An 18,782-nucleotide genomic window follows, 5' to 3' on the forward strand; every position below is an offset into this window, starting at 1 on the left:
CTTTCCTTCCTCTCCCACTTGGGGACATCATCTTTGTCCAATAAAGGAAGACCCAAACCCCTAATGTAGGAGCTTTCTTAACCATCCCCTTTAAGTGCTCAACCAGCCATTCCACCCCCAGGCCCATACAAAGAAAGGAACGAGAGCCTCCCCATTCCTACCCCCACCCCTACCAATGGGAACTGCAGTCTCTCTGTCCTCCCATAGCCCCTTTCCCCAGACTCACCGAGGGTCCAGGAATCCCTGGGAGGCCCTCAGCCCCAAGTCGGCCAGGAGGGCCCCTTGGACCCACTGGGCCTGTCCTTCCAGGGGGGCCATCAGGACCAGGCTGACCCTAGGAGGAGGGAATTCACAGGATCAATCAGTCAGTCATACATTTATTAATTGTTAATTGTTCCTATCTTCCAAACACTGCATAAAGAAGTGACTTTGGTTCCTTCTACCAGGGGACTCCGGAGGCAGGGCCTCTAGTCTGAGAGCCTAAAGGATGACTATAATCAGTGCATGATTCCAAGGATTCAGGGTGTTAAGGAAGGACTTTTTGAGGGGGGAACTGACAGAGATTGGGAGGGACTTACCTTGGCCCCCTTCTCTCCTTCTCTGCCCTCTTGACCTATCCGGCCAACAGGCCCCTAGAGAAAGAAACAATGTGGGAGGCTGAGTAACTATTTCTAAATATATATTTTTTTTCAATGAAAAAAGTATTAATTTTCTCTCCTTCCCACTCCTCCCACCCCCAACTGAACTAATTAGAAAAGAAAACTATCATAACAAGAATGCAAAATATAGCAAAGCAAATTCCCACACTACCATGTACAAATGTGTCTTTCATTTTGCATCTTGAATTCATCACTTCTCTGATGATAACTACTTATTAGGGAGACTGAAGGGGAGATTTCTGTTCAGAGAAGGGTCAGCTTGGAGGAACCTACAATAATCTTTGACGCTGAATGATTTAGTGTTGGCTCTGCAGTGGGGCATGGGAGGCAGACTGGTACAGGGACAGCCTTAGGCCAAAGGCAATTATAGGGGGTCACTTACCCTTTTCCCAGGAGGCCCTGGAGGCCCAGGTTCTCCAGAGGCACCAGGAGGGCCCTGCAGAGAGATCTCTAGTCAGGAGAATTCTCCATATCCAATTCCTTCCCCAGCTACTTCCCTTTCTCCACACCTGAGGATCCATCAACAATGTGTGCTCCTCTGCCCCCCAGCAATGCCCATCTTCAGGCATTTTCTCCTACTATTAATTCCCTATGCCTGAGATGTTCTCTCACCTCCATTCTGACCACTGACCTCCCTCCACAGTAGGCCTTCCCTAACACCTTTAATTCAAATGCTTTCCCTCTTTTAATCATTCCATATTTACTCTCTTGCACTCTCTCTGTCTCTGTCTGTCTATATATACATATACATATATATATATATATATATATATATATATATGTAGCTCACTTTGTATATATTTGTTTGTGTGTTGTCTCCCCCTTTATACTGTAAACTCCTTGAGGGCAGAGATTATCTTTTGCCACTTTTTGCATTCCCAGTTCTTAGCACAGTGCTTGGCAAATATATACACATATGTATTTGTATACATGTATATAGTTATATGCATATAGATATGAATATATCTCTATATCTTGCTTAATATATGTAATAAAATATGTATGTATATTTGCATGCATTTATTTATATATTCTGCTTAATACGTATATATGCATATTTCTATATATCCTGCTTAATATGTGTATACATTTATATGCATGTATCTATATATCCTGCTTAATATGTATACATATATTTCTATATATTCTGCTTAATGTGTATATTTATATGCATATTTCTATATATCCTGCTTAACACGTGTATATATTTATATGTAAGTATCTATATATCCTGCTTAATGTGTATATTTATATGTATATTTCTATATATCCTGCTTAATGTATGTATATAGTTACATACATATTTATCCTGCTTAATATTTATATACTGAATTGCACTGAGTCCTAGGATCATGATTTAGAACTGGGAAGGATCACAGAGGTCACTTAGTCCAATTCTTATTTTACCGATGAAGAAATTGAGATTCAATAACTTGCTCAGCATCACATAGAAGTGGTAGAAGTGAGACTACAATCAATGTCTCCAATCCAGGGCTCTTCCCACCATACCATACTGTTCCACCCCCCATGACTGAATTGTGGGGAACTGGTTCCACCCTTGTCTCAGAAACACCTCCTGTTCCAGGATTTGTAGGCTTCCTCTTATGAACCCTGCCATATTGTTCTTCCCTCCCTCTCAGACCTGCTCTATCCTCCCTACTCACTGGCTCCTCACCTCCTTCATTTCCCAAGGTCTCAATCCCTACCCTCATTCATCAATCCCTAGTATCCTTCAACCTCTGACTTTCAATCTCTTGCAGCACATGGATTCTCCCCAGGTTTATCTAAATCTCCCCAACTTTCTTCCCATCATTCCCACTCCCAGGCTTAGCCTCTCACTCACCGGAGCCCCGACATCCCCGTGGTCCCCTTTCACTCCCTGGACACCTTCTTTGCCCTGGGGAAGGATACAGACAGAGTAGGAGGCTGTGATGACAGATAAAAGCTAGTGTATTCATAAGTAGACTCTAACACTGACAACGAGGGGGAACTGGATGAAGAAAGTTAGGAGGGTTGTTGGATTCAGGTAGTGTAGAGAGACGTACAGATTCCAACCCAGTTAAGTCTGAGGAGGAAGAGCAAGGAAAACATAGGAGGAGAATCTGAGCAGAAGGACCAGGAAGAGGGGTGAGGGTCATACTCACAGCAACACCAGGGTCTCCAGGGGGACCAGGGTCTCCGGGGAATCCTGTGGGACCCTGTAATCCCAAGAATAGGAGATCACAGACTCTCCACTTCCTCCTGGCATATTACTGAGAACTAAATACTTGTCTTTCCTGAGGGTGTATTTTGGGGAGACTTAGCAGGGGGGTCTGGAACTCTAAGAGTATGAGGGTCACCGGGACCAAGACCTGAAGGTGACTAAGTCCCCATAAACATTCTGCATCAGAAACCCCTCTTCCAAACACAGGTGTCTATTGGGCATTAGAACCAGAGCTCCTGCCCTTTCACTCATTTTCTCATTCAATTCAAGCAGTTTTTTCATTCACTCACACATTTATTCATTCATCCATTCATTCACTTACCCATCTATTCACTCATTTACTCATTCACTGTCCATACTCATTCATGCATTCACTCACTCCTTTCATTCATTCTTTCATGCATTTACTCATTAAGTGTTTTGCTCATTCATTTCACACCCAGATACCTCCTAAGTGTTCAAGCCTGTACTGATGGAAGCTGAAGATATATAAACCTTGACTGTCCTTGAGGGGATTAGTCTAGGGGGCTCCTTATATGGGGGAAGAGTTACTGAAAATGATGAAGAACAAAGCTTCAATAGTAGCAGGGTTGTGTTTCGAGGTGGGATATGGGTCCTGAGAGAGATCTTCCAATTAGCCCTCCCTTACACTTGCCCAGCAGCCCCCAAACTCACCAGACTCCCTTTGGCTCCATCTTCACCAGGAGGTCCTTTCTTCCCTGGAGGCCCGGCAGCCCCTGTTGGTCCTGAGTCACCCTTTTCACCAAACTCTCCCTTGGGTCCCTTTATAGAGATAGTGATCAGGGGTTAATGTGATTTGGGACTACCAAGAGCATCAGGGATCATTGGTAATTGAGAATATTCAAGGTATCAGGGATATTTGTATGACTTGATATCACAAAGAAGTGGTCACCATGGCCTAAGGGTCAGGAGTCAGCATGGCCTGGGACTCCAAGTAGTCAAAGATTAAACAGATTAAAAAGATTAAACAAAGATTAAACTCTCTGGGAACTGGGTTTACCATATTGGGCCCAAGTATTGGGGGAATAGGAATGGAAGAAACTAAAGGTAAGAAGCTAAGACACTTACCACTGGGCCAGGCTTGCCTGGGGGACCAGGATCCCCCACTTCCCCAGGTTCCCCCTGAAGAAAAAAATGAGTATGAGACAAAAAGGGAAAGGAGAATGGGAAACAGTATGGGTTGTAACCAGGGTCCCTTACTTCCCCAGGTTTCCTTTGAAGAAAAGATGAATATAAGAGACAAAAAGGGAAAGGGGAATGGGACAGTAAGGGTTGTAAAGACCTAAAAACAATCCACTTCCCCAGGGAAGAATTGAAATAAGATCTTATCCAAGGCCTTGTTTCCACACCTGCCAGCCTCTTCCCTTTTCACTTACTTTTTCTCCAACAGCCCCTGGTTGACCAATGCCTCCAGGCAGCCCTGGAGATCCCTAGAGGGAATGGGGGAGAGATAGAAAGAAATCTGGCTTTTAGAAATATTTCCCACAAACTAGGAATATATAGGAGCTGTGAGGCTTTGTCTTTTTAAATGATGTTCCCCCCTACTTCAGAGATCACCCATTCCTTCTCCCAGTCTGTGGAGTCTACAGGCACAAATTCACTTACCTCTGACCCACTAGGGCCCTGAGGTCCTCGGGGACCTGGAGCACCATGAGGACCCTACAAAGAAATGGGGAGTGGGGACAATCAAAGAGCCCCAGAGAAGAATATCTCCAAGGTACTACAGTGATTTCTAAATCACTCCCCAAGTAACCCAGAATCCCAAATAATCCTTGTGATTCACTGACTCCTCATATTAGGGATGGAATAGTACAAATGAATGGCTCGTGCTTTGGTAGCATACATACCATGGAGCCCACATCTCCGACCTCTCCCTTCTCTCCAGGTGGTCCTGGCATCCCCTGGCAAAGGAAGACATTACAGCTGGGGTGAGAAGAGAACTTCAACCAAAAGGAGAAAATCCCTATGGAATGGATGGAACCCACTCCCTGCTGTGCAAGTACACCCACCTGTAGGCCAGGGGGACCAATGCCTCCTGGGAAGCCCCTCACACCATCATCTCCTTTCTGCCCAAAGAGGCCTGGTGGACCCCGACGGCCTCGTTCCCCATCCGCACCCTACGAGGGAATCCGGATCCAGAGTTGACAGTCAGGAGTCAGAATTGGGGGTTAGAATTCAGAAAGCATTAATCAGAGTTAGGAAGGGGGTGACAATAGAGTTGAGGCACATGATTCTCCCTGCTCAAACCCTGCAGCTGGGATGGGACAGGAAGACACTCACTGGAAGTCCTGGGTGTCCAGCAGGACCTTGGATCCCTGTTGGCCCAGGGGGACCCTGAGGAGACAAAGAATCAGAAATGTATGGAGGTAGGAAGAACCTTATCACAGATTCAGGATATGGGGCCCAGAGCAAGGAAATTCTTCTATCTCTCCCACCTGGGATCCTCTGGATCAATATCCTCCCTCTCATTTCCCCTCTCCCATTCACCACCTCCCTAGACCCTGTCATCACATAAAGTCTCCCCAGCCCAACTCACCGGCTCCCCTTTGTCACCTTTGCTTCCCTTGTGGCCTGGGGCACCCATTTCCCCCTAGAAAAAAGAAATTCTGAAATGGAATCCTACCCCCAGCCCAGCCTACCAGCTCATCTTTTCCTCCCCTCTAATGCCCTTTCTTTTTTCCTCTTCTTCCTCCTCACCTTGTCTCCATCTTCCCCAGCCGGCCCTGTAGCTCCAGCTGGTCCCAAGGGGCCTGGAAGCCCTGGAATTCCATCTTTCCCTGTGGGACCAGGGGGTCCACGCTCCCCCTAAGAAGAGAGGATATCACCAGGGCTCTGAGTGAGCCACATGCCCCCTGCTTCCCAATGATATAATAGGTTGAGAAAGAAATGACCTCAAATCCTCAGAATATGGAGAAACCATGAGGAAATTAAAGCAGACAAATAAAGGAGGAGGGATTTGGGGAAGAATGAATGGAAAGTTTAAAGGGTTAGTTGTCTATGAAAGCTTATATGGTATTGAAGGCCTCAAAGGCCAGGGGAGGTCTAGGTTATTGGGATTATTGTTTTCATTACTTACTGCTGCTCCTGTCTCTCCAGCAGGACCAAGAGGCCCTTGTCCACCCCCTTGACCAGGCAACCCAATGCCCCCAGCAGGGCCCACAGGACCTCGTTCTCCGGGGGGACCCTGCAGAAGATGGGAGAGGGGCAGAGACGTCCAGTTCGGGTTAGTTTCCCAATCCTCCAACTCCGACCCTCAAGAGTACCCAGACCAAAGCTATACTTACATTGGCACCAATAGGGCCAGGGGGGCCCTGGGACCCCTTCAGGCCAGTTGTTCCCTTGGGAGAAGAAAGGAGATTTGAGATTATTCAAAGTAAGATTTCTCCAGTCATTCTTCATTTGATGTATTCCCTCCCATACCTTCCTTCTCTTCTATACCAATTTAGCAAATCAAAATTCAGCTGAAGCTTCATCCTTATTATATTTTTCCTATGTTCTGCTGAGATGTCTCTTGCCAAGGCCTCAAAGCACTTGGAACCTTCAGCCCTTGGTAGGCTTTGATCCCATGTGATCTTTTGCTCTCTTTTCAAATGAATGATCCCCTTTCTCCAAATCCCTCTTCCCACAGCACCCTGAGGACAAGTGCGGAGTCTGTGCCTTCTGTTTCTCTAAGAACGTGAGCTCCCTGAGGGGAAGAATCTAAGTCTGCTTCTTTTCTGCTACCCTCCAATCCCAGACACTGAGGGCAGGGCCTGGGTGTGTCTTCTCCAGACTATAAACTCCCGGAGGGCAGCTCATAAATCTGCTTCTTCTGTTTCCCCCCCACACCGAGTTCTCTGAGCGAGGCTCTTGGCACACAGGTGACAGGATGAAGGAAGGATGCTGATACTCACTGTATCTCCAGGGGCTCCACGAGGGCCTGGGAAGCCTCGGGGACCAGGGGGGCCATCCTTCCCAGGGAGACCAGCTGGTCCAGGGTCCCCCTGTCACAGCACAGGGTGGAAACATTATATCCCAGCTGCTGAGAGGGACTGTGGCCCATATACCCACACTTTCCCCACAATGAGGGCTATGATCTATGCTAAACTCCCCTCCCCAACGATTGAGGGATTGAGATTTACCCCCGAGGGATTCAAGAGGGGATTCTGGGCCTCTGGGGATGTCTTACCTGAGCTCCTTCTCTTCCCAGAAGTCCTGGAAGCCCTTGTTCTCCAGGGGGCCCAGGAGGGCCTGGATGGCCCCTTTCACCGAGTGGCCCTGTTTCACCAGTCTTCCCCTAAGGAAAAAAATGGGGAGGACCTATTTGAGAGCCTGGAGAGTAGGAAATGGGAGAAAGGTGACCTCAGACATGAGCCATGCAGAATTGGCATTCTGACATATCAGTAGGAGCTGAGGGTCAGGGGAGGGTTAGCAACCTTGGACCCCCAAAAATCTGCCCCAATCACATCTGACCCTTTCCCTAGTCCATGTATCCAGAGCCTCCCAAAGCTTCATGAAATTTTTTGGGATCAGTCTGACCTGTGGGCCAATGACACCAGCTGGTCCTGGGGGACCTGTCTGTCCTTGGAAACCCTGGGGAGGAAAGAAGAATAAACATAAGATATAGTTCTAATGGAGTGAATAATTATAACAATAACAACAATAAACTGATTTCCTCCCAGCCAGTCACAGAAAGAGGTAATAATAATATCAGCAACAATAATGATAGCTAGCATTTCTATAATCCTTTAAGGTTTGCAAAGTACTTTACAAATATTATCATTTGATCCTCAAAATGATCTTGGGAGATAGGTGCTATTGTAATTCCCATTTAACAGGTGGGAAAATTGAGACTGGGAAGGAGGTAGTACAAGTATTATTATTTTTCCTTTACAAATGAGGAAACTGGAACTTAGAAACAATGAGTTGTGCCAGGTTGTAAAATGAATCAGCAGCAGAAGTGAGGATGGAACCCAAGTTTCCTGCCTCCAAATTCAGTGTCTTTTTCCACTACACTTAGCTAGAGGAACTAGGAAAAAACGACTTGAGGATGCCATGGGGAAGAACTAGTGGAAGAGTAGGCATGGGAAAAGGTGGCCTTGGGAAAATATGGGCAGAATTTGGAGGAAAGGAGATGGGGGAGGGAGAAAGGACATGGAAAAGAATGGGGGAGGATTCTGGGGAAAGGGTTTGGGAGGACATTGAGAAAGAGTTGGGTAGAAACACAGGGGAGTGGAGAAGACATAAATGAGACGGAAGAGGGTTTAGGAAATGGGAAAAAAAAAAAAAAAAACAAGTCCTGAAGGAGTCTGAGGAAGAAGAGTTGGAGGTAACATGAGGAAGGAGAGAGAGAGAGAGGACATGGACAGGTCTGGCAATTCTTACCAACTCTCCCCGCTGCCCAGGGTGACCAGGTCTTCCTTCCTTCCCTGCAGGGCCCTGGAGAAAGATTTTCAAGGTAATAAGGAGAGGAGACATGCAACACTATGCGTCTGTCCCTCCCCCAACCCTTACCCCTCCTCCTCCACTTCCCAGAACAGAGAAACTTACGGGGGGTCCTTTTGGCCCAGGAAATCCAAGGGCTCCCTTTAGACCCGGCAATCCCTGGAATAGAAGAGAGTAGTTAAGTAGACCCTCCTTTCTCTGCCTGGACACTCTCTAATGCATTTCCACCCAGGACTTAGCTTTCCCCAGCCTCCATTCCCAGAAGTCTACAACTCCAGAACCTGCCCAGAACACCCCCAGCTTCTTCCCTATGTCCCTACCACTGACCTTTTCTCCAGGAAACCCTGCAGAACCATCATGGCCCACATCTCCCTAGGACAGAAAAAAGAAGCTCAACTCAGAAAGTGACTGAGGTGGGGATGCTGGGAGGATCTGGATGGGTACTGGATGAGGACTTGGACTCAAGACATGCACCCACTCCCATCAGGAGGTTTAGGAGGATTTCACTAGCAGGCAGGGGTTGTAAGGAAGGGGAAAGGGAGGGTCTTGATGGAGGGGGCTCTTTCTGCCTTCTCTCATACCTTGGGGCCTGGTTTTCCTGTGGGACCATTCTGTCCCCTCTCTCCACGGGCTCCCTAAAAAGAGAAAGCAATGAGATAGAGAAGTAGGAGGGAGAAATACCAAGATAAGCAGTCTAAATCCTTTCCCTTCCATTCTTCTCTCTACTTGTCCACTTCTCACCCATTCTTCCCACTCACAAATCCCACTCAAGGGAAGAAGCAAGAGTCTGGGTGATGGATTGGTGGTTGTTATTCTTCGTTTTCAAAGAGCACCAAAATGACATTACTATGTTATAGTCAAGTTACAATGTGTCTGACTGTGACTGATCAGACCAACATGAGCATCAGAATGCCACAAGTTGGACACAAATAATCTATATGAACATTAGGGGTGGCTTCTCTAATTTTGACCATTTCACGTTTCCTTTGTGCTCATTCAATTCTGCTTTGCTCACAGAGCACGCCACGCTCTCTGTGGGCACACCACATTCTCTGCGGGCACGCCACACTCTCTGCAGGCACGCTACACTGGGCCATCCTATGTTAGTGATGGGAAGGAGAAGAAATAACTACTCACTGGTGGTCCCCGTTCGCCTTCCTGTCCTGGCTGACCAGCCTTCCCCTGAGAGACAGAGAAACAGCAAAATCAAGGTCACATCAGCACAGCAGGACAAGAGAAGCGCAACTCCGACAGATGGAGTGAAAGGAGTGGTGGGGAGAAGGTCCCAGTCCCCACCTCTCAGCTGCACACACTTTCCCACCCCGATGCACTCAATCACCCTCTCTCTTCCTGCTGTTTGCTTACCCGTTTCCCTTTCTCTCCAGGCAGACCCAGTGGCCCAGGAAATCCAATGGATCCCTGAATGGGGGGAAGCAGAGGAGAAATGCGGGCTGGGGATGGGGCAGCAGGGAGCTGAGGGTAGGAGGGAGGCGCTGCCAACATTTACTTTTTTATTGCTAGGGAATGTCCTTCCCTGTCCTCTCTGCTCATTCTTCCCTCTCCAAGGCCTAGTTTCACCACCTCCTCCATGTTCCCCTGTGGCTCATTGGCATTCCTCCCTCCTCTGAAAGGCCATATGCCTTGTGCTTATAATGGCCCAGGGACTCGCAGCTGGAAGTAACCTCAGAGACTATCTAGTCTAATTCATATCACACTGAGAATTACCCCCGGCTATATCTTCCCCAAATTGTCAGCCAGTATTGTCAGGTGTATTTCCTAATCTGTTCTTGGTGGTGGTTGTTTTTTTCTCTATTACAAGGTAAGACTCACTATGGGATGGGGAGAGAATAAGTGCACATACTATATAAATATCTAAATGAGAGGGATGTAAAATAAAAAGGTAAATGAGGACTTTAACTCCTGATGAAAAATACTATCCACATCTAGAGAAAGAACTATGGCGTCTAAATGCAGATTGAAGTATACTATTTTCACTTTTTTATTTTTTTCTTTCTCATGGTTTTTCTCTTTTGTTCTGATTCTTCTTTCACAACATGACTAATGTAGAAATAGGTTTACTATGATGGCACATGGATAATCTATATCAAATTGATTGCCGTCCAATTCTAATAGACTCAGGAAGGAAAATGTCATCTGAATTCAAAGAGAGAACTAGAAAGACTGAATGTGGATCAAAGCTTAGTATTTTCCTTTTTTTGTTTGCTTTTTTTCTTGTGCCTCCCCCCTTTTTGGTGGTCTGATTTTTCTTGCACAACATGACAAATATAAAATATGTTTAAAAGAATTGTACTTATTTAACTTAGATTGTTTGCTATTTTGGGGAGGGGCTAAAGGAGAGAGGGAAAAAAACTACATGTATCTGTAAAATAAAATACTATTGAAAATTTTTCTAAAATGTCATCTTGGGGAGAGGTGAGAGGAGGAAGGGAGAAAAAACAAATCAAAATCTTATAAAAGTAAATGTCAAAAACTAATAATTTTTCAATCAAAAAAGAAGACTAAAAATACCTTCAACCAGCTTCCATATGATTACTTTCAGTGATAGGCAGATCACTACCTACTCCCAGTCCCTAATTCTCCATCAACTACCCCAGGTAGCCCATCACATTTCAGAATAGTTCTAATTGTCAAGAAGCCTTTTTTTAAAAATCAAAAAAGAAGACATTCAAAAATAACCTCCAACCAGTTTCCATATGATTACCTTCAGTGATAGGCAGATCACTACCTATTCCCAGTCCCCAATTTCCCATCAATTACCCCACGCAGCCCATCACACTTCAGAATAGTTCTAATTGTCAAGAAGCTTTTCCTTACATTAAGCTGAGCTCTCTGCAGCTTCCACCTCCTGCTCCCGGTGGGTAGCTCTGCGGTCAAGCTGAATCTAGTTAACTCCTCTAAATACTTGAAGAGAATGCTTGGATTCTCCCAAGTCTTTTTTCCCCCAGGTCAAACCTTTATCATCTTGGCTTATCTTGGCTGTCCTCTGGCTCACTAATATCTTTGAGGGCACAGAATGTCTAACCCTTATATCGCCAGGAAGCTTAGCACTCTCAGCAGCCCTTGGTATTTAGTCTCCAAAGAAACTAAATAAACTCATTTATTTATAATAATAGGATTCTTGGGCCTCCTGCCCTCCTCCATCCCCTTACCTTAGGACCCTGACGGCCTGGATAACCTGGGAGGCCTGGGATACCAAGCTTGCCCTGCCGAGAGAAAAGATAGCAAAGGTTAGAGAAATCAGCCTTTAGAGACCAGGCCAGAGGTCAGGCAGCAGCTAGGTATGGTCAGGGGTGAGAGGGCTGGGGATCAATACCACAGACATACAAAAGGACAAAGCAATGCTAAGGAGGAACTTGGAGAGGGCACTGTCTTTTCATACCTTCTCCCCAGCTGGACCTGGGGGTCCCTCTTCACCCAGCAATCCTGCCTGACCCTTCAGCCCCTCGGGCCCATCCTCTCCCCTTGGGCCCAGAGGTCCAGGGTCACCCTGGAACAGAGAATCCCCTTGTTAACTCAGTTCTTTTTGCTTCCTTTTCCTCACTCTCACCACCCTTCTCTATTTGCCCCTCACCCCTTAGTCTTACTCGATCTCCTTTTAGACCTGCGTCACCCTTAAAGCCTGGGAAGCCATCTTCTCCCTAGATTGAGGGAGAGCACAAAAGTTTTAAAAAAAAAGTTAAGAAAAAGATTTGGGGGATAGGCACAGAAAGGGCCTCAGCTGACTGAGGGAAAAACGTTGGTACCCTATTTTCTCTCTTACCTTCTCGCCTTTCTCCCCCTTTAGGCCTCGGTTTCCAGATGTGCCCTGTAGAGATAAAGCCTGTGCTTAGATACCCTCCTTAGGACAAATACATGGGCTGGGGGTCTCACAATCTATTCTATCTTTGCTTTGGAGAAAGCTCCACTACCCACTGGGATCTTAACCAGATTGTTAGTCCCTAACGAGTATTAATAGATATCCCTTCCTACTTAATCCCTGTGCCCATCCATAGGTAGTAAAATGCAGATTAAAACCAATACTAGATAGAGGCAACCCGGAAGGGGACTGTGGGACTGAGAGCCTTTTTGGCTCTGAATGGCTAAGTCTGGGCCCTAGAGCCACGTGGGTTTGTGGGGCAGGGGGCAGTTGACTGGTGGTACTCAGACAGTCTGCCTCTAGGCCCCTTCTGCCCTTTTGGAGAAAGGCTCAGTTCCTCCCTCCCTCCCGGGAGCCTAACATTCCATGCCAGCCCTTTGTCTCCCTTAGGAAGCCCCTGGAACATTCTTGGGTCACACAATATGTGACTCTGTACTCTGGCCACAATGTGACTCTGTGCTGGGCTACAATATGACTTTGTGCCCCAGCTTGCAGTCCACACCCTGACCAGCCAGGCCTTGACCTTCTCCCCGAACACCAAGGGTCCACACGGAATCGTTCTGTCGTTGGGCGTCCCGAGAACACAGTTTCTATGGATTTCCCACATAAGGGTCCTGCCCACTTTGCCTGCAGATCTTGTGTATTACATACCTTTACTCCTCGCTGCCCGGGATACCCTGTTGGGCCTATGGACCCTTCTGGACCCTGGGGATTGGACCAAGGTCAGCATTCAAATTAATCCTTCTGTACCTCCCCAAACCCCCAGACCTCCAAGTTTCTCTGCTCAATGGTCTTCCGGGCCTACCACCCCCAACTCCCCAATCCATGACTCCCTAGTCCCAAGCCTCCCCAATCCTAGAGGTTAACCCCCCTTCTCAGCATACTCACCTGGGCCCCTTTCTCGCCTGTGGGGCCCTCATGGCCGGGGTGACCCTGTGGGGGGCACACACCTGGGAAGGTCAGGAGTCAGCCAGCTATCCAAAGCCTAGAAGTTCCCCAGATTCCTTCCCAATCCCAAATTTTAACCCTTATTCCCAAACACCAGAGGTCTTTCTAGTAATCCCATAGTACCACCCCTTCCCCATCACTGGAGCACTCTCTCATTCCTATATACATTCCCCTTCCCCATGACTATAGTGCTCACCGGTGGGCCTTCAGCTCCTGGAAGACCTGGAATTCCTGGCTTTCCTGGGGGCCCCTAGAGGGAGAGGATGAGGAGAGGAGAAATCACAGAGTTTGAAATCTGGGGAATTTCCCAGCCCAGTAACACTGCTCTTGGAAGAATAGTACATGAATGGCAATCCACATTTACTGAGGTTCAGAGGTACGAATGAACATTTATTAAGTGTCCACTGTGTGTCAGCCATTGAGCTAAGCGCTTTACAAATATGATCTTTGTTCCTCACAACCCAGAGGTAGGTGTTATTATTATACCCATTTTACAGATGAAGAAACTGAGGAAAACAGAGAGTGAAAAGCCTTGCCTAAGGTCACACTGCTAGTAAGTATCTAAGGCCATGTTTTTAACCCTTTCCTGATTTTTCACACTCTTTTTGCTCATGGCACAATATTTGTGGCCATGAAGAATTGAGACACACTGAGTATCTCATTTAGCGACTCTGGGATCTGCACTTGTACCCAGACATTTTCCCTTCCATATGAACAGCTATTTGAGTGCTTTGTGATTTCAAGGGAGCTGATGGGAGTATGTATAGGTAACTGACAAGTTTTGTTTCATTCACAAATGCTTCCTATAGCTTGTGTGCCAGAGGAATGAGATTTATCCAAAAGAAAATTATTTATAAATATTCTTTTGTCTGCAATAACAACATCTGGCATCTGATGGTATACTCTTTGTATACCATACACCACTGGTGTAGAGCCAGGTGCTACTCTCAAACAGGCCTGTCCTGCCATAAGGAAGATGCAAGGGAGGTCTGAGGATGGGAAGAAAGCGTTTAACCAGGGTGTGCTGCCCCAATCCCGAGCATAGGAAGAAGAGAGAATAGTTTACTCACCTTGTCCCCTGGTTCCCCAATTGGTCCCTGTGGTCCAGGGAGACCCTGAAAGAGACAGGTAGAAAGTGTGAGAAGAGGGAGAAGGAAGAGGAAAAGAGCCAGAGGAAAATTCATAAGCTTGGAACCTGGCGGACTCTGGCAGAGCAAAGACTCTGGAGAGTTTGGGTAACAACCTATTCCTTCTCTCCATCCCATCTCAATCCCGCCACATACCTGGGACCCTGGGTTTCCTTGCTGACCTGGAGGACCTGGCTCTCCTGGGATGCCCTGGGGAGAAAGGGGCAGGAGAAGACTAAAGAAGATGATGGAATCATTAAAATGAGTAGGGTCAGTGAGGTTGGAGGTCAGAGAGGATGAGGGTCAGTGAGAAGGTCTGGGGAGGCTCTGAGGGAGAAATAAATTCTTACCACATTTCCTTTGGCACCCGGAGGTCCATCTATCCCCACCACACCCTGAGGAGAAAGGGATGGAAAAGTGAGACACAGATATAGTCACACAAAGACAGAGATACAGAATTTCAGAGAGAGTAAAAAAAAAAAAAAAGACAGGGAGACTTCTTACTGGTTGTCCTGGGGCACCTGGGGAGCCTCTTGCGCCAATAAGCCCCCGGGGTCCCTGGAAGAGACAGAAGGTGCTCTCACCATTCCTGTTAGCTCAGTTATGATCATCTCCACTTAGATCAAGTGCAACACACACACACACACACACACACACACACACACACACGGCAGTCAATGGCAGAAGACAGCAGAGAGAGATTGAGGTGGGGATTGAGAATCCTGACATTGCTCTAGAAAGCTAAGATCATAGAGTCACGGTTTTGGAGCCTGAAAAGACCTTAGCAATTATTCAGTCCCAGTACAATGGGTATGGGGCAATATGTTTCAGGGTACAGTATACTTACTGGTTCCCCAGCTTGGCCCCTGGGCCCTGGAGGCCCCTCTGAGCCCTAGAAGTAATTTTGTAAAAATCAATAAATAGATGAATAAATGAATAAATAAGCAAATAAGAAGGTAAATAGCAAGTAAAATGAATGGAAGGATGAATAGATGAATGAATGCATAAATAAATAATAAATAAACCTATGAAGATGGGAAGTGGTATCTGGAGGAAAACTTTCCCTTCTATATATATAGAATCCCACTCCTCGCACACAGGTTATAACTCCAAGTCATGAGTCTTGTCTGACTAACAATAAATCATCCCTTCCATCCTGCCCTCAATCAAGCCATCTCACCTGGATGCACCCCACATATGTAGCTCCCAACCTCTCTCCCCCATCTTACCTTCTTACCATCCTCGCCAGGGGGCCCTGGCTGCCCAACATGGCCAACATCTCCCTGGAGAAGGAAGAGAGAGTGAGTATAGGAAGCATATCGAAAGGAAAATAATTTTCCAGGGGAAAGGAGTTTGGAGACACTCACCCTTTGGCCTTTCTCTCCTGGCAGCCCGGGCAGGCCATCGAAACCCCGGTCACCCTGTCAGAGAGATATGAATTGAGCTTTGAACTCTGGGACACTCCACACTGCCATGTCTCTTTGGCTGCCAAATTCCCATCACCCACCTTAGGTCCAGTATCCCCTGGGAGACCCCTTGGTCCATCTGCTCCAGAGCGACCCTATAGTCCAGGATGGAGAGAGGGGACAGAAAGGTGAGAAGACATGGTTCTCCTCCTCATACCCTTAGCTACCTTCCTGTCACACTGGGGAATTTGTGGAGCAAGAGGGAGGAATGGCTGCAGAGGACTGCTTCTCAACCAGAACTGCTCTGCTTCCATCTCACTGCTATGACCAGATAAAGATGAAGCAGGAGATTCTTGGAGTGCAGAACTGCAGGTCCCCGATCTTTCTTTTTGTCATATTACATTTCCACAAAAGAATGGCAATCTCATTAGAAGGTCAATGGAAGTTCTAAGTCATTTACCTGTTTTCCTTCTTTTCCAGAGGGCCCAGGTAAACCCTGTAGACCTCTAGGACCCTGTGGGAATAACAGAATGAAAATAAAAGTAAGAAAATCCTATGGTGTCTCAGCTTTGACCCTAATCCCTGGAAGAATGAAGAAGGAGGTTCATAAACAGAGTCACTTCCTTCAGTCCTTCCTCCAAATTATCTCAGTCCTGTGTCCTGACCCATGGAAAAAATCCCTCTCAACCTGATCATCATTGATCAGATACCAACACCCCACAAAAACTCACCTGTGGTCCTGCTATCCCTGGTTCTCCTTTCAGACCTGGATACCCAGGGAGACCCTGGACAGGTAGAAAAGTTAAAAGAATCATTGAACAAAAAATTGGAACAAAAGATTTGGCAATTGTCAATGCTGTAAAATTACCCATGCATATAACTTGTAAATAAAAAGCTATAATAATAATAATAATAATAATGTCATTGAACAAAAAGAACTGACACACCTAAGAGTGACCCAGGAACTAATCCTCCTCATTCATTTCCTTCTCTCCTCTGTAACCCTCCTCCACACCCTCAATACCTCTCCCCATCCCGAATTACAGGTACTGCCTCCAACTCACCAAGGGTCCAGCTCGACCTGTAAGCCCGATAGGGCCAGGAGGGCCTTGCATGGAGAGCTGGAAAATTGGAGAGAGCTATTAATACATTCCCAAGATTCTTTTCATGATCCTTCAGACATCAGGTCACTCTTCCCCAGAGAGTAGAGAGAAATACCATCCAAAATCCCTCCTGAGCCTTCCCACCCAAGGACAGAAGGAGATACAGAAGAGACATATCTCCATTAGACCATGATAGACCCAATAGCCTTTCCATCACCATGTCATCCCACCACTTTCTCCAGTCACATCCTACCTATAACTCCTATGAATGCCTAATTATTTACCTATAACTTCCCCTTGCCACTCAATTAAACTAAATTAGTTAATTCAATTTTAAGGCTACTCATTTAATTCATTTAATCTCTTATGGAAGCTCTTGAGTCCTTATTCCTCCCATAAGTCTCATTACCCATGTAGGCTCTCACCTGGGTTTGCTGTAGCACTGCCTGTGCCTGTGCCTGTTGGAAGGAGCTTGGGGGACCCTTGAGGGACTCACCCCCAAAGTGGAACTGGGGAGATAGAAATGGTGAGTAAGAAAGGGACCAAAAAGAGACAGCTGTCCTCCAAATCCATAGGTTAAAGCCCACTTATAAACACATATATGGAGGGGATAAGGGGAGAGGAAATAAGGAAGCCCAAGGAAGGACAACCTACTCATAGATCTCCTCATGACCATATATCAGTGTTTGAGAAAAGAGTGAAACACATCTCTCAGACTGGCTAAGATGATGGGAAAAGATAAAGAGAAATATTGGAGGGGATGTAGGAAAACTAGGACATTAATATATTGTTGGTGGAGTTGTGAATTGATCCAACCATTCTGAAGAGCAATTTGGAAGTATGCCCAAAGGGTTATAAAACTGTTCATTCCTTTTGATCCAGCAGTGTCTTTACTGGATCTGTATCCCAAAGAGATCATTAAAAAAAAGGGAAAAGTACCCACATGTACAAAAATGTTTATAGCAGCCCTTTTTGGACTTTTGGCAAGGAATGGAAACTGAGTGGATGCCCATTAACTGGGGAATGGCTAGATAAGTTATGCTATATGAATATAATGGAATATTATTGTTCTATCAGAAACAATCAGCAGGACGGTTTCAGGAAGGCCTGGAGAGACTTGCATGAAGTGCTGCTAAGTGAAGCAAGTAGAAACCAGAAAACATTGTGCAAGATATGTGATGATCAGCTGCAATGGACTCGACTCTTTTCAATAGTGAGGTTATTCAGGCCAATTCCAAAGACTTGTGATAGAGAGAGCCATCTGCATCCAGTGTAGGGACTGAATGTGGATCACAATATATTTTCACTTTTTTGTTGTTGTTTTCTTACTTTTTTCTGTCTCAATTTTTTCCTTTTTGATCTGATTTTTCTTGTGCAGCATAATAAATGTAGAGCTATGTTTAGAAGAATTGGATTACTTGCTGTCCAGGGAAGGGCATGAGAAAAATTTGGAACACAAGGTTTTGCTAGGTTGAATGTTAAAAACTATCTTTGAATGTATTTTGAAAATAAAAATCTATGATTTTAAAAAGAGAGAATAGAGTGAAACTGGCGGGTGGAGAGACAATCTATCAAAGATCAGGATTCTCTTCTTCTGTACATACATTTCAGAAGAAAGGAATAGAGGGGCTATGGAAGGCTAAGGTCCTCCAGGCACAGAATGGGAGAAAGCTAAGTAGAACCATGGAGGAATATTCCTCACCTAAAATAGATCAGAGCCCACACATCCAGTAGGGAGAAAGGAAGAATTGCACAACTTCTCCTCTATAGCTTGAGATTCCTTTCCACACCCACATATATTAGGGAGCTCCTGTGTATTTTCAAAAGACACCCCCTCTACTATCAGAGCCCCTTCTTATCCCATTCCCCTTCCAAACTCACAGGCATCATTATTACAGTCCCTGGGAGGCCTCGGATACCATCCACTCCAGGGAGACCAGGACGACCAGCAGGACCCTGGCAAAGGAGAGGAGATGAAAAGCCATGTCTGTTCAAAAAGATTCACACAGAGTCA

At 46.1% G+C, this 18,782-nt stretch overlaps 1 protein-coding gene across 1 annotated transcript in view; it reads right to left on the reverse strand.

Moving 5' to 3' along the window:
- COL5A3 (collagen type V alpha 3 chain) overlaps nt 1-18,782 on the reverse strand; it is a 35,538-nt gene that overhangs the window by 5,565 nt on the left and 11,191 nt on the right. Inside the window, exons 12-56 of the mRNA XM_023496595.2 lie at nt 18,650-18,724; nt 17,194-17,277; nt 16,730-16,786; nt 16,397-16,450; nt 16,126-16,179; nt 15,767-15,820; nt 15,627-15,680; nt 15,489-15,542; nt 15,107-15,151; nt 14,764-14,817; nt 14,610-14,654; nt 14,416-14,469; nt 14,203-14,247; nt 13,329-13,382; nt 13,073-13,117; nt 12,836-12,889; nt 12,089-12,133; nt 11,913-11,966; nt 11,708-11,815; nt 11,478-11,531; nt 9,673-9,726; nt 9,445-9,489; nt 8,889-8,942; nt 8,635-8,679; nt 8,413-8,466; nt 8,248-8,301; nt 7,402-7,455; nt 7,052-7,159; nt 6,777-6,866; nt 6,168-6,221; nt 5,960-6,067; nt 5,581-5,688; nt 5,420-5,473; nt 5,164-5,217; nt 4,893-5,000; nt 4,731-4,784; nt 4,489-4,542; nt 4,260-4,313; nt 3,952-4,005; nt 3,538-3,645; nt 2,804-2,857; nt 2,503-2,556; nt 1,042-1,095; nt 579-632; nt 227-334 (exon numbers count right to left, since the gene is read on the reverse strand). Of these exons, the coding sequence (XP_023352363.2) occupies nt 227-334; nt 579-632; nt 1,042-1,095; nt 2,503-2,556; nt 2,804-2,857; nt 3,538-3,645; nt 3,952-4,005; nt 4,260-4,313; nt 4,489-4,542; nt 4,731-4,784; nt 4,893-5,000; nt 5,164-5,217; nt 5,420-5,473; nt 5,581-5,688; nt 5,960-6,067; nt 6,168-6,221; nt 6,777-6,866; nt 7,052-7,159; nt 7,402-7,455; nt 8,248-8,301; nt 8,413-8,466; nt 8,635-8,679; nt 8,889-8,942; nt 9,445-9,489; nt 9,673-9,726; nt 11,478-11,531; nt 11,708-11,815; nt 11,913-11,966; nt 12,089-12,133; nt 12,836-12,889; nt 13,073-13,117; nt 13,329-13,382; nt 14,203-14,247; nt 14,416-14,469; nt 14,610-14,654; nt 14,764-14,817; nt 15,107-15,151; nt 15,489-15,542; nt 15,627-15,680; nt 15,767-15,820; nt 16,126-16,179; nt 16,397-16,450; nt 16,730-16,786; nt 17,194-17,277; nt 18,650-18,724 (2,835 nt within the window). The remainder of the gene's footprint in view (nt 1-226; nt 335-578; nt 633-1,041; nt 1,096-2,502; nt 2,557-2,803; nt 2,858-3,537; nt 3,646-3,951; nt 4,006-4,259; nt 4,314-4,488; nt 4,543-4,730; nt 4,785-4,892; nt 5,001-5,163; nt 5,218-5,419; nt 5,474-5,580; nt 5,689-5,959; nt 6,068-6,167; nt 6,222-6,776; nt 6,867-7,051; nt 7,160-7,401; nt 7,456-8,247; nt 8,302-8,412; nt 8,467-8,634; nt 8,680-8,888; nt 8,943-9,444; nt 9,490-9,672; nt 9,727-11,477; nt 11,532-11,707; nt 11,816-11,912; nt 11,967-12,088; nt 12,134-12,835; nt 12,890-13,072; nt 13,118-13,328; nt 13,383-14,202; nt 14,248-14,415; nt 14,470-14,609; nt 14,655-14,763; nt 14,818-15,106; nt 15,152-15,488; nt 15,543-15,626; nt 15,681-15,766; nt 15,821-16,125; nt 16,180-16,396; nt 16,451-16,729; nt 16,787-17,193; nt 17,278-18,649; nt 18,725-18,782) is intronic.

Source organism: Sarcophilus harrisii, chromosome 1 (assembly GCF_902635505.1).
Source record: "Sarcophilus harrisii chromosome 1, mSarHar1.11, whole genome shotgun sequence".
Classification (NCBI taxonomy): domain Eukaryota; kingdom Metazoa; phylum Chordata; class Mammalia; order Dasyuromorphia; family Dasyuridae; genus Sarcophilus; species Sarcophilus harrisii.